The sequence below is a fragment of the Gavialis gangeticus genome, unplaced genomic scaffold (assembly GCF_001723915.1).
Source record: "Gavialis gangeticus isolate Ggan-Ray unplaced genomic scaffold, GavGan_comp1, whole genome shotgun sequence".
NCBI lineage: Eukaryota > Metazoa > Chordata > Crocodylia > Gavialidae > Gavialis > Gavialis gangeticus.
In genome coordinates, this window is record NW_017728993.1 from 7,912,433 (window position 1) to 7,930,797 (window position 18,365).

General features: G+C 44.1%; 1 protein-coding gene across 1 annotated transcript in view; it reads right to left on the reverse strand.

Annotated features, from left to right (window-relative positions):
• Nucleotides 1-18,365, reverse strand: part of ROR1 (receptor tyrosine kinase like orphan receptor 1) — a 96,727-nt gene that overhangs the window by 55,296 nt on the left and 23,066 nt on the right. The window contains exon 3 of the mRNA XM_019528454.1: nt 16,278-16,308. Within this exon, the coding sequence (XP_019383999.1) occupies nt 16,278-16,308 (31 nt within the window). The remainder of the gene's footprint in view (nt 1-16,277; nt 16,309-18,365) is intronic.

Here is an 18,365-nt window from a genome sequence, read left to right on the forward strand (position 1 = left end):
GGTGTGTGGAGAAGGGAGGGGACGGTGTGGCTGTGGGGTTTGCAGGAAGGTTTGAGGATATGTGGGATGTGCATGGGAGCCCTCCTGAGCTGGTCAGCACCTGCCCCTGCCCTGCAACAGCCCAGAGCTGGGTAGTTGCAGCAAAAACTGGCTGGAGGCCGAGTGGGGAGGAGCTGCTTTCCCCTACGCCAAGCAGCAGTTTCTGCCCAGCTACTGATGCTGCTGTTGCTCAGCCCTGACAGGTGAGCCTAGAGCTGGCACTGGGGCCCAGGCTAAGCAGCAGTGGTGCAGGAGAAACTGCTCAGCGTGGGGGGAAAGTGGGCCCTCCCCTTCTTGCTGCTGGCGCTTCCTGACGCAGGTGCTCAAAGCCTACACAGGGCTCTCTTGTGTCTGCTCTGTGCTGTCACTGCTACCCCGCAGGGCAGCCCAGAGGTGGTGGTGACATGTCAGAGATGCAAGGCAGCCACACACTGGCTTTGGGCAGCTGCACCAAGAAGCACCAGCAACAGGAGAGGGAGGGGCTGCTTTCCCCCCATGCTGAGCAGTAGTTTGTCCTGCGCTGCTGCTGCTCAGCCCAGATGGATGAGCGCGAGGTGTGTAGGTCTGGGCTGTGCGTGCTGGTCCTGCCTGTACCACTGGTTGAGGGGGACTGGGACTGAGCAGGTGCACGGGGGCACAGCAACAGCTGGACAGGAGCACAGGGCCCATGCTGGTGTCCCGGGGTCAGAGCCGGCGGGACCCAGAGTGGCGTGGCTGAAGTGCTGGGTTGCAACCAGTAGGGCTCTATGGAGCCAGGCCAGCTCCCATCTCTCCCTGCTGGTGCAGCCCAGCCTGGCTCCATAGGCCCCTGCCAGCCGGCATCCCACATTCCTGCCGCCCCTCTCTGGGCCCCTTTGGCACTGGCCCCAGGACACCAGAGCGGGACCCACACTCCCGCACACCCACTTGCTTCCATTCCCCCCCCACTGTTGCTTTCCCCACTTTCCTGTCCACCTGCCAGCCACTCCTACACCACGTAGCTCCAAGGTGCGTGGCCACAGCGGTAGGACTCAGCAGGAGCCAGCCTGGCCCCGAGGACTGGGGTGAACCCCTGCAGTCCTCTCCTGCTTCCCGGTCCCCCATTTTTACCTGAATTTCCCACTCTGGTGCAGGCAGGCATGAATAGTCCCACAGTCCCAGGCCAGCAAGGTCCTGTCATGGGTCCTGCTGGGTCCTGCCATGGCTTCCCCTGGGTCTTACTGGCCCTGGTTCCTGTCATAAATATTAATTTTCTAAATTTTTTAGGGCCCCCGCAGGCTGGATATAATGGCCTGGCGGGCCAGATGTGGCCCATGGGCCATATTTTGCCCACCCCTGCTGTACAGTGACATAGGGAGATGTGTAAAACGGAAATCGAACATTTATTAATTTGATTAGGTTTGATTTATTTAGTTTATTTATTGAATTTATTTATGATTTAATGTATCATTTATTTTATTTTATTTATTTAGTTTGATGACAATCAAAGATTTATTTTAAAAAAATCAGCTGACTTGGGCAATTTTCATAAAAGAGTTTTAAAAGAGCTGCCTGAGGAACTTACTGAACCATTACTGTTGATTTTTTAATAATCCTTGGAACACTGGGGAAGTTTGGAGGATTGCATGAAAGCTTCTAGTGTGCCAATATTTAAAACAAAAAAACAGAAAAAAGTTAAATGGTATGACCCAAAATATTACAGACCCATAAGTCTTACAACAGTCTTAAGTAAGATAATGGAATGGCTGATATGAATTTAACTAATAAGGTATTAAAAGGGAATAATATAATAAAGGCTAATCAACATTTTTTTATGGAAATGGATATTGTCAAATTAACTTGGTATCTTTCTTTGAAGAGATTCCATGTTTGGTTGATAAGAGTAATAATGTTGATATAATATACTTTGATTTCTGCAAGGCACATAAGTTGGTATGGCACAACATTCTGACTAAGGCAGGGAAATGTCTGATGTGTTTAGAGAGGGATCCCACATGGATTGGTTTCTTAGTTCTACAATAATTATGAAGAGCCTGGAAAAAAACCATGCAGATCCTTACTGATGCTATCTGCAGATGAGACAAAGACTGGGGAGGTAGTAGATAATAAAGAATGCAGGTCACTAGTACAAAGTGACCTGGGTTGGTTGGTAGGTTGGGTGCAATTTAAAAAATCAGTGCAACCAAATGTACGAGCAAATATTTAGGACCAGAGAACGTGGGCTAAATAAACAGGTTGAAATATCTTATCCTGGAAACCAGAGACTCTGAGAAAGACTTGGATATCCTGGTAGATAAATAGTTGAACATGAGTCCCCAGTACAATACTGTGACCAAAGGGCTAATGAAATCCTTCAGTATATATACAGGGGACTATCGACTAGGAGCAATGAGTTTGCATCACCTCAGTGTTTTTGGCAATAGTCCAACTGTTGCTGAAAAAATGTCTCCAGTTATGGAGTCCACACCTCAGGATGAAGGTTGAAAAATGAAAGGGGTTTTGAAAAGAGCCATGAGAATATCTAAAAGGCTTGGAAAATATGTCTTATAGTGAAAGACTGAATGAGCAGGATCTAGTTAGCTTACCAAAGAGAAAGTTAAGGGGTGGCTGGATCACAGTCTATAAATACCTGCGTGTTGAACAGAACTTTAATACTGGCCTCTTCAAATGAACAGACAAATATATTACAAGAGTCAGTGGTTGTAAATTGGACCTACACAAATTCAAACTAAAGAAAAAGGTGCAGTCTTGTATGCAATGAAGAAAATTAATCATTAGAACAACTTACCAAGGATAGTGGTAGATGCTCTATTACTGGAAAACTTAAAATTGAGTTGGATGCATTACTGAAGAAATGCTCTAGTTCAACCACAGTTTTTGGACTTGCCAGTAAATCAGGAATTCATTCAGAGAAATGTTCTGGCCTGAGTTATTTAGGAAGACAGACTTTAGCCTTTCAGATCTATGAATCTGAGCTCCAACTCTTACCCCTTAATCTGTAACAACATTGCTTAAGTCTTAACATTTTTTTGTTTGCCACTAAGTACTGTCCGGAACTGGGGAAGAACATGAATCTTGGCTTTGAAAGAAGTCTCATGTTGATTTAACTAATTTACCAATGCAAGGACTCTGGCTGGAAAATGAACGGAAGAGAATAACAGTTACAATTTACTTTTTGGTTAGTATGGATCGTTGTTGGCTCATGCATCAATAACAGCCCCCAACTACTAACAAGTCAGATGACTGTTTTTCTTTGCCACAAAGGCAACCACACACATATTTTGCTGTTAACAAGATCAATAAACTTGCCACATTCTGAAATCAATGATTAACTCCCTTTACAGTATTTGAACTTGCCCAATTTTACTGCTTTATATGGCTAAGCTTGTAGTGTTATGCATGTTTTTAATTATCAGAATAAATAATGTAACACCTTATAATCTCCCCCCTCGCACTTAATGATTTTGCGATGAAGTAAAATGAGTTGCAACTGAGCTCCATAACTACCCCTCAAGGTCATAATATATACTCTGGCTGCACAAATTATATTATCTTTACTTGAACTCCTTTCTAAACATCTTATCGTTTGCAGCAGCAGTGAAAGGCATTTTGGGTCAGTGCAGATTTATCCCCTTTTTAATGTTTTTACTAGACTGAATAAACACATTCCCCAGGATTGAAACCACTGGTTCCTCTAAAGACTGCAGTAGCAGAGGGTAAGCTCTTAAGTTGCAGTCTACATGATTGACACTTCTTTGCAACAACGGGCAGCATTGTTAGCTCAAAATAAGAATCGTTTTTACCAGCCTCATATTAAGTTTCCCCCACCTTCTCAACAAGGCACTCTGTTACAACACTCACTAACATTGTCCTACTTTACTGTAGCTGCCAGTGGCACGGCACTGTAAAGGAATGACCCTGTATAACACACATTATGAACATGTCGTTGATTTTCATTTCCTAGTGGTTTCTGTGTAAGAAATACTGCACCTACCCTTGGAACTGCATCTGCAATTATCTTCTCTCCCTAATTAAAGGACCCCAGTCTTCCCTGGAGTCGCATGCGAAACTCCTGGTGAGGCTCTGGGAATTAAATATCTACTAAAGGGGGAAGAGACACTACACCCTCACTCACCCTGTGATCATTCGACTGTTTAATAAACTAGAACATCCATATTTCTTTAGGGTCTGATTAAAGCAGGGAACTTTGGATCCATGCCCTATGGCTGCAAGATTCCCAGATGTAGCAGTGAGTCAGAGCAACAGGCTGCAATACTGTATATGGCTAATCATTGCTGGCTGTCTGCCTGGTGATAGTCTGTCAGAACGGAGGGAAAAGCTCTATCGCTAGTTAAGACACCACACTCCGCTCCATTCAAGGCAGAGTGGGCTGGGATGTTTCATTTGAGAGGAAAAATTAAGGACTCAAGAGTGATGAGTGGGTGTGGAATGAGGAGGAAGAGAACACAAGGAGGCGGAGGTGGAGGGCCCGGTGTTGAGTTTGGAAAGATGACAACACGGGTAGAGAGAGAGACTTGAGCTAAGGTGGAAAAATCCATCAAACACCACAGCTTTGGTGCATTTGAGATCTATTATAAGACTTAAGCCATCGTTTGCCCTTTCTTAAAATTCTTCCTTTGTTGTAAATCCGTAGCAGCAGCTACGGAGCTGAGCCTGCTCCAGAGTCTGCTACCAGCCCCACGTGATGGTGGGGCCTGCGGACTGACCCAGTGTGCCGAGGCCAGAGCCAGGGCCACACGGCAGATCTGGGACCCCACGCACTGGCCTGACTCCAGAGGTGCAGCAATTCAGGCTGCCACTGCTCCCCAGCTGCCAAATTTTGGAGCCCTTAGGGACCCTTATTTCTCACATATGATGTGCGCTTCAATTTCCACCAGCTGGTTTGGGGGAAAAAAGCACAGGACATATGTGAGAAAATATGGTATTTCATCTTTGTTTTTAATCCTAAAATTGTTTTATATTACCTTTCTTTTATAGAAAAATGGCTGCGTAAGCAACTGGAGATTACACAATCTTTACCCTATTGGAGGTAAATCCATCATCAGCTTGGTGGTAAAGCAGGTTGATAAAATTAGTAGAGATCAAATTAAAGGTAGCCTAAAGGTTTTCCCAGAACAGGAATGAACCTGGGTTTCACTAAAGCCTGAGAAATCCTTATTAAAAAGATTTCTCATTCCTTTCTCATGTTCTGGTTTCAGCCATGACAGAAGGTGAAAATGGCACAAGATTAATAGGTTTATTCATAGATTCACAGATGTCAGGGGCTGGAAGGGACCTCTTGAGATCATCAGGTCCAAACCCCCTGCACTTGGGCAGAAAATGAAGAGAGAATGGGTATGTGAGACTTATCACTGCCTAGCTAGAATGCATCTTGGTAGGGGTATTTTCTGAATAAAGAAGTTAAAATGAGCACTGACAACAGGGTTTGGTTCATTATATCTTATTACCTCATTATCTATGACATTTTACTGCAGCTTCAGACGTATTCCAAGGTCATCAAGCGAAGATTTCCCCACACTTCACCAACTTAAGAAACTGAATAGTTTAATTTCTTAAACTACCAAGATCAATGCATTCTTTGCACTTTTGGGAAGATGGGCAACCCTTTCCCAAGCTGTTGGAACACTTTGTAACCAGAGGCATTGGTGACGTGCAGTGGGTGCACAATTGGCTAGTGGGGGTCCCCCCCCGGTTAGCGATCAGCCACTGGGGTCCCCCCCTTTCCATTGGTGATCCTGTGCCCACCCCAGACTCGGGAGGCACCAATCGCCCATTACCAGAGGGCTCAGGTTATGAAAAAGCCTTCCTCCTGTAGACACTGTAGGCATCCAAGGCTCATACTTACCTCATCTGACAGAACTTAAATTTTATCATTTGGGAACCCACACAAAATGACTGATTCACTTTTTCCATAAGCCAGTCTGACTTACTCAGCTACTTCCCTATACTTGTCATTATATGACAGCAGTAACCTTCTTTATACAGGAAGGACACACCACAAATGGCTTAGAATATTATTTCATCTGCTTCTTTATCTCTCTAAGGACCTCCATTGCTCCATTCCCTAGAAATAACACCTGCACTGGAATATGGTTCTAACTCGGCAACTGGCATATAGAGTAGGAAGTAAAAATGTGTTTACTTACAAAGCTAAAAAAATATTACTGTCTTAAAAAATCTCACTGACTTTAGAACGGTCATCACAGTGAATGACCATTGAAGAAAGTCAAGGAGAAAATTTTTCTTTTATAGAAAAATTAAGAAAAAAAAGAAAAATTTCTCCTTGACGAAAGTCAAGGAGAAATGAAGACAGATTAAAAAAAACAAAACAAAACAAAAAGAGAAAAAGAACTTTTGGTTTCTTGAATTATAATGGAGTTAAATTTAAAAATCCAGATATCATTTGCATGTTGCGGGGGTGGGTAATTATTTTGGGTGGAGGGCTGCTTAATGAGTTTTGGTGAGTTGTGGAGGGCTGCATGGGTAGCCCCACCCCTTGACAGTTGCCCCACCCCCTGGTTGCTATCTTGGGACCAGAAGTCCCACCCCTAACCCCTGACCTTTGCCATTGGAAGTCCCTCTCCTTGCCACCTAGAAATACTCCTTTTGGGAGGGGGGTGTTGCCATCTTAGAACCAGAAAAAAAAAATCATATACTAAGAGTCAAACACCTACTATAACATTTTTTAATTTTATTACAAAAAATATTTTTGTCATGATTTGTGTTTGCATAGTGTATATAGAGGTGACTGCATAACAACTCAAAAATAAATTATTTATCTTGTATATTGTTGGGGGGTGGTTGAGGATGTGTGTGTGTGTGTTGGTGTGGTGGGGTATGTGCATGTGTGGTGGGGTGTCTGTGTGTGGGTGGTTGTATGGTAAGGTATAGGGTGGGTGTGGAGGGTTTGTGGGGGGAATGGCTGCGTGTGGGAGCATAGGGTATGCTGGGGGGTTATGTATATGCGAGGGGTTGTGGGGGAAGGGTGTGGTTGTGTGGCCTTTGTGGGGTGTGAGGGAGGGTGGGGGGTGTGTGGGGACCCTCCACACTCCCTGCATGATGCAGCAGCAGCAGGCAGGGTGCTCAGAGCACTGGGGCCTGGCAGGCAGCAGCTTCAGCTAGCACTGCCCATTGCGGCGAGGGAAGAAGTCTCTGCCAGGCCACCTGTATCGCCATGCACATGCACTCACATAGCATGGGAAGGAAGCCCCAGGCGCTGGAGCCACTGAGCTGCGCAGCATGGGAGGGAAGCCCAAGGCGCCTTCCCCTGGGGGACAGGGAAGGCAGCCAGATCCAGCACCTGGGACTTCCCCCCTGTGCTGTACAAGTGCAGGGGCTGCATAGTGGGGAGTGTCGGCAATACAGACTGCCCAGAAGAGGCTAAGTCCTTCACTGCAATGGGCAATGCTGGCCGGAGCCGCACTCCCACCAGGCACCAGCACCTATACCGGGCACCAATGCCCTGAGTGCCCCCACCTGCTGCTGCCACCATCTGCCCTGAATGCGCACCATGGGGGGAAGAGTTGGAGGGGCCCCCACACCCTCCCTCACACTCACATGCTGCCCACCCAAGCTCCACACTGCTGCCATCCCCCCGAGTGCAGGTCTGCACAGCCCCACACTCTGCACTCCTACCCAGCTGCAGCTCTGCCCCCACCCCGCCCCCACCCCCAGTGATCACTGATGGTATGGTTCGCATGCGTTGTGTGTCAAGGAGAAGTGAATGAGCAGGGCATATTTTCCCAGTGGCACTCCCGAACACTGCAGACACGCCTTAAGAGACCAGAACTTCCAAGTCGCTGTCCGAACTTCTTTACCGTCTGAGTCTCCAGAGTCTGGAATAAACTCCTCTGAGCAGTGGTGCAAGCACCTACGCTGGAAACTTTTAAGAAATGCTTGGATGCTTATCTTGCTGGGATTATCTGACCTCAGCTGGCTACGTGCCCCTTGGGCAGGGGGCTGGACCCGATGATCTTGCGGGGTCCCTTCCAGCCCTAGTGTCTACGAAACCTATGGGAAGGAGCACAAGAGCTCTTCAATAACAACAAAGCCTTTTGGGTTCCAAGTGCCAGGACTCCTACCATCTCAAATCTGACTTTTTCCTGACTCTGGGTTAGTTCTCCAATCTGTATATCCAAAAGAGTTTGAAAAATATTTGCTGGACAAGAAGGAATTTCATTTGTGAATGGATGCATCAAGCTTGAGGAGGAGTGCAAAAAATTAAGCTGTCAGCTGCTCAGCATTTTATCTCAAAGCACCTCACTGCAATGAATGTTACTAGTGTGGCTCTGTCAGTAGACATGGCCAGTGCAACTAGGAGACAAACAGAAATACAAGTACAACTCCTTTTCAGACATGGGTAATAGCAGTCCAGGAAGGTCCTTTTTAATGTTAACCATTTTTTTTCTATAAGTGGTGTTAAATAACAGTATTTGGTGGAGTGGGAAAAAGTGTCGTTAACGCAGTTCCTAGTAGCACATTGTCTCAGGAAATGCTGTTTTCTGCTAACAAAGCTTTATTAGCTTTGTTGATTTAATATTCCTCCCCAACCTAGCTTTTTCTTTTTGTTGTACTTAGATGAAGTTGATTAATTAAATCTTCAAACAACACAAATAAGTCTGCATATCCCTTACAACTTTTCTTGCAAGAACCACTGCACCAAGACAGGAGAGCTTATTGTCTGCACACTGGAATATGTCCGATAAAATACATAAAAATATTCATCAAAGCCTCCATTGGCTCCATTCTGTGAGCCAAATCATGTGCCTGGCCAGAGTTCAGTGTACGTCCTCTAGGTCTGTTAGTGCAACTGGGTGCAGAATTTAGCCCAGCTGCATTAATTACAAACCTACAGTGATCCAAAATGAGAAAATTTCACTGTGGATCTAACCGATACTAGAAAAATACACGCGTTCAATAAATTCTGTTAGGATTTTGCCTCATGATTCCCATTAAAGCCTATGGGAGATGCATGGCTATGGTGGAACACAAGGATAATCCAGCGTTTAGGGCATTAGCCTAGGACTTGGCTGAATGCTCTACTCCACTGCAGACTTTATATGGGGCCTTGGACAAGTTATGCAGCTTCTTCATTTTGCAATTTCCCATCCATAAAATGGGGATGATAGAACTGGGTTATCATGAGGATAAATACTTAAAGATTGTGAGATGCTCAGATACTACAGACCTGTAGCTGTGTAAATGTCTTAGGTGGACAAATAAAGGAAACTGCACCTTTTAGGGATACCAAGGTATGCTTTACTAAGTGCTGTATTCTGCTTATTCAGGGATCTTCACATAATTGTGCCCTGGCAGTACATGAAGGCCAAAGAACATACTTCTTTCCAAAATTCACACAGCTGGCACATAGGGCATTATATTACTGTGCATGCAAAGGACAAGGGTGGAAGGAGAGGCGGTAGGAATTCCACATGGAGCGAGGTAGTGGTATATGCAGCAAAAATGCACCAGTTCAACCACATTCCCAAGGATAAGAGTCTGACCCTTTTCCAAGAGAGAATTGAATTTGCATGACTGGCCCCCTTTGAACAGATAGTCCTGGCTCTCCCAGACCTTGGCACGGCTAAGTAATATTTTCAGTAGGATGAAGCAATATGTTAAAATGCAACATAGTTTCTGTTGGCATCAGACATTAAGGTCTTCATTTTAACACCACTACTTTATTTTTTGCACAACTATATTTATATTGGCCTTTATGAAGAAAATCCCACTTTCTACTTATGTCTGAGATCCCATGATTAATGCACAGGCTACCACACCAAATAAGGATATCCAAGTCCAGAACTCCTAAAACTTGTATTCAATTCTCATTCCAAAAAACTCTCCACAGTCGCTGAGAAATCCAACTGATACACTTTCTGCAAAAGCAGTGGTCTATTTTGTGTGGCTTGAAATGCATGATTTTCATCAGCTGATATTCTGTAGGTCACTTGACCCACTACACCAGTCTCTCATGCTGGAAGCTGTGAAAGTATTAGTGTTGAGTAGCACTGGGAACGTCAGAATGAGGATGTCAACTGAAGCAGTGCTCCTATGAATTTAATCTGTTGGCACCTGCACAAGAGAAAACCTTAATTCTTTATCAATGTTCTTTCTTCTTTAAAGCCTACCATCTATGCTCAGAAGGGATGATTCCCTCTGCTACGCTTTGAAATGCGCAGTCAAGTACATAGTTGGCTAAGCCCCACCTGGATGCTGGCCAGGGGTTGTGCATTTTCTTGTTGAAGAGAACTGTGCTGACATCCAGGCACAGACAGCCACTGTATAAAATGTGTGTTTCACTAAGAAACCCAGATGTGTTTAACTACCTCCCACTCCCCAAATAGAAAAAATTTAATCATTAGAAAATTGGGACAGTGGAAGCCTGTGGAGTTTGCTATTTCATAAATCTAATAAACAATTTTGGACTATAAGAGAACTTGTTTGAGTTTATGAACTATTTCCCCCTTTTAATTACAACCCAAACCTTTTTTTTCCCTGACATGGTAGTTACATTTTTAATAATTAGCTTAGGTGGAACAAATCTTCAAGAGGAGATTTCCTGCCTGATGCAAGGGGCTGGACCTGATGATCTTCTGAGGTCCCTTCCACTCCCTTACAATCTATGAATCTATGAAATGATGTATGTTAAGGATAGAAGAACCTTCCAACAGATACAGTGACAAAAGTAGTTGTCTTACACATGGCAATATAATTGGCTTCATTTTCAGACGTGCCCCGAGATTTTTCAGTTCACTGCAATCCAAAGAGTAATAACAGAGATAAACTGGGTTGTTTCCTCCTTTCAAAATTTAAAATATCACAAAGAACTACAAGGCTGTGTCTGAACATCACTGCATTATTCATGTAACATTTCTGGTGTGCTGAGGTCAACACTTCACAGTGAAAGTTAAATGGGCAGCCGCGTAGAATACCAGGCTCTTTTTCTAACTTGCTTTGCCATGAAACACACAGGAAGTGATTCCTGTAGAGACTGCACAACTCTTGCATACAATGTGCACATGACTTCAGGAACCTTGGCAGAGTCTGCTATATTCATGAAGGGCTTGTCTCGTTCATCCTTTTTAAGATTTTGTTTTCTTTCACACCGGAGTTATCAGAACCACTTGCTCCTGTTTGAATTATTCCAAGGAGAACACATGCTTCTGAAAATGGAGTTACGGGACCCAGGCAGAAGCAGAAGTTTAACAAAGGATTAATTGTGGAACAGAAGCATGGTTAACAAGGTGACACCCTTGTTCCGAGTAGGCCTGATTCTCCTTTCCCAGGGGCTGGTTTCATGCTCACTGAACTCCACTGTGGTAGAATCTATTCTAGTAGTATAAAATAGCTCCAAAACCATCATTAGAATTGCTCCTGATTTACTCTGGAAAGATTGAGTGCAGAATCAGAACCAGTGTGATACATGAAAAGGAAGAAAAGTGGACAAAATTGCCTGCAGAGCAAGGTGGCTGGACAATTCAACTGTGCTGTCACATCAAGATGTTTTTTTTCTTATGTGAAATCCTCTTATCTCTCATGCTCTGCTGTGCCGTGTCTCCAAAGGCTGCTGCTGTACTGAGCTGTTATGCATCTTCTCTGACTGCTGATCCATCACAGTAACAGTCAAACAGCTCAAAGATTAAGTGGGTGGCATGGTTCAGAGGTCCTTCAAGGATCAGACAACAAGCCAGGCCATAGAAACCCTGTAAGATTTCCAGGATGTATTGTAATAACTCATTTATGCCAAGTGCCTTTGGGAACAGAAAGGTGACTTAGAATCTCTTTATTTAGCTGGGGATTCAGCCCAATATACCTGCCCAAAGCCCTGCACTTAAGAGGTCTGAAACTCTTTTAGGATATGAGCAACTGGGATGAGTAGAGCTGGGAGCCTTTATAAAGCACCTTTTTCTTTCAAATTTAAAGTTCAAATCAATTCACAGGGATAATCACCATTAAATGCAGTCACTGCTCAGATAAAATTTAGTAACTTCATCAGCGCACAGCAAAACTACATAACAGTCCTAAACAACAGGGGATGAGACTGTAGAACGCAGGGTTTTTGACTTTCTTGGGAAATTTAGATGAACCGGGGTATTTACCTGAATTTAATATGGCCACGACATCAGAACTACTGCTGCTACTCCTGAAAAAAAACTGTTGTGACATTTTATAACTCAAGTGTCCAACCCCTCCGTTCTATGTCTCTCCTCAAGAAACAACTTCCACTAGCAGAAAAACCACTAGCACCGTTATTAACTGAAAGGAAAGGGAGCCATGGACTAACCTGCTAGTCCCAGATGCATAATTCTGAGTCAGCTAGAAGAGGGACAACCATTTACAAATGAAAGTAGGCTTTCTTCATATCACTGGCACCCAAGAACAGTTGAGTCTTTCAAGGCAACCTAATAATCCTGGGCTGCTCAGCTTCTGGCCTGTGGGCCAAATGCAGGCTTGTGGAGCCATTGCATCTGGCCCAAAGGGCTCCTCATAGGTCTGGAAATTTGGTAGCGGGGCAGCAGTGGCCATTAATACAGTCACCCTCCTCCCTGCCCAATTCCCAAACCCCATTTCCCATGTGGCTGGTTGGAGCCAAGCTCTACCCCCTACCCCCACGGGGCTAGGCCATGTCCCCCCACTTCTGTACTGAGGTTGGGTCATACCCCCTTCCCTCCCCGCAGGGCTGGGTTGGGACCTGGCCATGATCCTTGCCCCCCACTGTGCCAGGCCATGCCCATTCCCTGCTGCTGGGGCAGGGCCACAGCTCCTTCCCCCCTGCATCCACGTAGGAGCACTGCCTATATCTGGCCCACGGATGGACCAAACAATACCAATCTGGGCCGCTGGGCATAGAAGTCGGGCACCCCTGTAATTACCTGATAGGAAGTAGACTCTGGATCTGGACATTTCAGAGGAGATAGGCTCCCAGTATTTGATAACTAGAATATCAGACAACCTAGTAATACAGCTGCAGAAAGACTGAAACAAGTGTCTGTTTCTAATTAAACAAATATACCACCCTGGGGTTCACTGCACTGGACAAACATGCTCTGTGTTTCTGTAGAAGCACTTTGTGCTGCCCAGGTTTTTTTAGTTTTGTGTGTCACATCTTCAAACAACAGCCTTGACATTTGGCTATTCATTGTACATTTACTTTTCCCACTAGCTCTTCCTTATTATTTTGGTTTGTTCTAAATTTTTTTCAGAGTTATTTGCTCACTTGATGGGAGGGCCATGTTTGAAAATATTACATAATTTTCTAACGTGACAAAAAGAAACAATTTTGAAGAGACTTTCTCTCTTTTCTTTCTTTCCTTTTTTCCTCTCAATTTTTTGCGTCTCACTTTTTTTCCCTCTAGCTGTTCATTTAGTTCCATGGAATCTAACTGCTTTCATTCAAACGGCTATCAGTCTGGAGTCAATGACTGCAGAATTGAACTGTGTTCAAGATTATTTTTTTTATTCCTGTTTATCATTTGTTTCTTACAGGTATCTTCCCTGATTGACTCCCTTAATACATATACATCAAGTTTTACTAGGATTTTTATTGAAAAAAATTGCACCGTCAAATAAAGCAGAATTTGATTATCATATCTATTTCTTTAGAAATGGTTTCCACGTCGTTGATTATCATGTGCTCCTTCATGAGGAGGAATCTACAATTTTCCAGGATGATGAAGGTGTGATTAAGAATTTTTGGTTACAAAATTACAGTAACAATATGTATATATAGTCGAAAACTCAACTACCATTATCAAAGAGGGAGTCTCAGCTTTCCTTTCTTTTAAAATACTTCCCCTTTAAAACATTTTGTATTTGTACTCACATATGATAAATGGACAGTGCTATATCTGAAATGGCATCCTGGGTTTGTTAAGGAACAAACATTAAAATTTCAGTTTCCTAATTTGGTATCTGATTCAGTGTAAATTGAAATAATTGACTGCTCTTCTATTTACTTCCAAGAGCTTTGTATTATACCCTTACACTTCAAACCAATTCTTAATGAAGGTGGTGGGACTGTGCCCTCTTTGGTGTGATGAGGGCCTCTAGTTGAGTTCAAATTCTCTTCTTCAAAAGAATTTGCTATAAATGGAAGAATTCCACAAATCTGTTTTGCTTAACGTGGTATGACAAATCTAAATGGCCAAGGCACTAAACACTAGACTTTTCTTTTCTCTTAGGAACATAGGAAAGTAGGGCTGGAAGGGACCTCACCAACTCATCTAGTCCAGCCCCCTATTGAAGGCAGGAGCATCCCTCTCTAAAGCACTCCAGCCAAGTATCTGTCTAACCTGCTCTTGAAAACTTCCAAGGATGGTGATTCCAAAATTTCTAATTAGCCTGTTCCTAGGCTTGACCACCCACATAGTCAGAAAGTTCCCCTTAATCTCCAACCTAAATTTCTCTTGCTGAAGCTTGAAGCCGGTGTTCCTAGTCTTGTCCGCTATGGCCACCAAGAAAGGCCCATCTCCATCCTCTTGATAATAGTCCTTCAGGTATTTAAAGTTTGTTATCAAATCCCCTCTTCTTTTATTTTCCTAGCTATTAATTTAGTTCCTCTCTCGAGACTAAATAGCCGTAGGGTGGACACTATATATTTGCCCTTTTCCAATCATCCAGGTCTTCACCTGACCTCCCTGAGTCCTCAAAGAGGATAGCTATTAGCTCTGAAATTACCTCAGCCAATTCCATCTGTACCCTTAGCCTGCATCCCATGTCATCTTGCTCACTTAGCTAAAAGGGAGGCGCACACCCAATGGAAGGGAGGGGCCATCACCAGGGAGGATTATACTGCGGTTGCTTGGTGATACGGGGGGGGTCAGGAAGGCCAAGGCAGAGACGGAATTGGGACTAGCTTCCCGGATCAAGGACAACAAGAAGTCCTTTTTTAAATACGTAGGGGGCAAAAAGAAGGTTCCAGGTAACGTGGGGCCCCTGCAGGACGTGCTAGGAAATTTGGTCGTCACACCAGACGACAAAGCTAACATATTTAATGATTTCTTTGCCTCCATTTTCCTGAGCAGGGACCAGAACAGCCACCCCCCCTCTGGGCTCCCCTCAGACCTCAGGGCAGGCACACCTAGGCCAAGGGTTAGTGAGGAACTAGTTAGGGAACTTCTGGAGGGACTGGATGTATTCAAATCAGCTGGTCCGGATGATCTCCACCCCAGAGTGCTGAGGGAATTAGCTGCGGTCATTGCAGGACCCCTGGCATGGCTTTACAAGCACTGACCCTAAAAACTATGAAACTATGAAACCATGAAACTTGAAAGCATCTAGCTTCCCTAAGTAATGAAGTCTCCTGAACTGCAAAAGAACACTACGTTACTGAGATCTGGGATTTAACACAATTAAGAACACCCTCTTCAAGGCCATAAAGCCACAAGAGAAATCCTTATCAAAAACAAAAGCTCTACCTTTGTGAACAAACAAAGGAGCCTTGATGTAAGACACCTTTATAAAGACAGACAGGCAAAAACACATTTTGTGACATTCCAATAGAAGGCATCATGGCACGTCATTCTGTAGTTGGAGGCCTTCCCCAGTTTGTAACCAGAACACTTATTCTCTGCAATACATCTAGGATTACCTAATCATCTTTAAATAAGGAACTTTGATTAGCCTCAAAATTTTACACACCTAAAATTGGTTTAGTTTTTCACTTTGGTTACTACTGCATTTATTTCTGTCACCAGTTCAGCATCTCTAATGTCACTAAGACAGGTCAAGTTTCAATTAAAGTGTTGATAAATAATATAGCTACCACATGATTAGTTACCACCTTCAAATGTACATTTCATGTTTTAAAGACTGGATCTATTTAAGTATTAGGTACAATTCTCAATACATTTAGTCTGATTAATATCAGTATAATTATTCCTGGGCACTAAGAACTACACCCAGAAGAAATTGCTTTCAAGATTGGGCTCCATCACATGTTAAAAGACACATTCTACCCATATTCCATGAGCAGCATGTGTACAGAAGTCAATGGGACTGTGTAAAAGCTGAGGGTAGCACACGATCCAAAGAAAATAAATGCTGAAAATTAAACAAACAGCTTAGTGTAAAAAAGAGGAGCTGACAGGACACTTTGGAAACATACCCATGTCTTAGATAATACAGTTGTCCCAAACTGCTATACATTTAAACAGAATGTTCAGCTACTGCTATTGCATAAAATGACAAGTTAATGTTTAACTGCCGATATAAACACTAATAAATAAAAAACTTACGATGATCCTGGACTTGCTGTTGGTGGAGGACCTGAAAAAAGAGAGAGTAGAAATAGCAAAATTAGTTATAGAAGGGTACCTAGCAAGATATCTTAGCAAACCTTTAGAACAGAGGTGCTCAACTTCTGGCCTGCAGGCCAAAAATGCAGCCAGTACATCTGCCCCATGGGAGTCCCTGGGGTTCAGAAATTTGGCAGAGGAGCAACAGTGGCCATTAATACACCACCCTCTTCCCTCCCAAATTCCTAGAGTCCAGCCAGTTGGAGCTGGGCTGTACCCCTTTGCCCTGTGGGGCTGGGTTTGAGCCAGGCCATGCCTCCTTCTCTGTGCAGGGCTGGGTCAAGCCCCCTTCCCTTCCCCGGGGCTGTGTTGGGGCTGAGCCATGCCCCCTGTCCCCTTCTCCACTCCACTACCCTGGGCCTGGGCCACATCCCTTTTTTCCCCTGCAGTGCCAGACTGGACCAAGATTAAGCCCCATCCCTCCTGCAGTGCTGAACCATGCCCCCTTCACTCCCCCCCCCGGGGCTGACTCACATCCCTCTCCTTCTGCCCTCCACGGGGCAGGTGAAGCCTCCTCTCTCCCTGCCCTGCAAGGCCAGGCTTGGGCTGGGCTACCCCCTGCCCGTCTTTGCCTGGCTAGATAGTGCCCATGGTGTTGGTCTCAGGCACTGGACTGGTCTGGCCAGCAGTCAGACTAGGCACTGCCCATCTAGCCTGCAAGGGAAAAAGGTTGAACACCACTGACTTAGAAGATACAAACAACTGTATATCATATTAAATATAGATTATTTATTTTAACAGATTATTCTCAATTTCCCAAAGCAGAAGACAGGGCTATATGCAACATATGCAACAGCCATGGTTGACTAACGAATGCCACAAAAAAGAACTATTGAAAATGGCTTAAGTTCATTTGAGCGAAGGCCTGATTTGCAGCAGGGCATTCCCATTGATTCCAGTGAGTTTTGGATCAGGGCCTTAGACTATGTTCACACTCTTTCATGTCTGATTTCTGTAAGTATTCGAAAGGCTATGTTTACTGGCAGGAATAGTCACTGTAACACCATGCCTTAAGCCTTAAGGAATAGTTATGTAAACTAGATTTCAAATTAATGTTAAATCAGCATCTCCTTTAGAAGGTTACTGAGTGTCTGTTACAGAAATGCTATGTAAAAAAAAGGAATTCTTTTCTCTCCTCCTTTCCTGTACAAATTATCCCAAATTTCGAATCCTGAGCACTGAGTAACAACTGCTTGTCAATCGGCTACCTGCCAGGAGTTATTTCAGAAATTATTCAGTGAATGATCTAAATATAAAACAATTTGAGGTAATCTGAATAATTTATGAACAAAAAAGCCATGAAATTCATTAAATATATTATTCCTTATACATTCTTTGCCCATTTTTACAAATACTCATTAAGTCTATGTAACCTCTTCAGCTCACAGCAGTATTCTCCTCTGAAAGTGAAAGTAAAGGGAAGACATACAAAAACCTGTTTCTTGTTTGAGGTCCTCACAATTGTCAGGCCACCTCTATAATCAATTATATGAAGATATACTTTGGCTCAGAGAGAAAACGTGTTACTTTTTGCAACCCTTGGAAATGATACTGGTAATGCAACTACTATTTTTACTGTACTGAGCATTTCAATTTCAGTCTTCTCCAGGCTTAAAACTCCTGTTTATACAAAGGGAGGAAAAAGAAGTGTCTCATGGTTGAAGATTTACAACAGTGTCTTTCTGATCTGATTGATGGTTCAAATCTCACTAAGGCCTGTGGGCAGACATTAAGACAATGGTACAATTGGGATCAGAGTAATTTTATGCCTCATCCCAAACAGTGTGCCTTCTGCCACGCACATCTGGATCTGCAGATTGGGTAATGGGGCAGCTCTGTTCTGAACCCAGGGCTTCCCCCTGCCCCCAGCTCACTCCAGATCCAGGGCGGTCAGCTTGTTGTCTGACCCAGCTCTGGAAAGTCCCAGGTCTGGTTCCGGCAGGGGCTGCAGGGCAAGGCAGGAAAGGCTGCTGGGCTCAGGGGGTGCCAGGACCTCTGCCCCCCCCCCCCCCCCCCACCCCCACAACA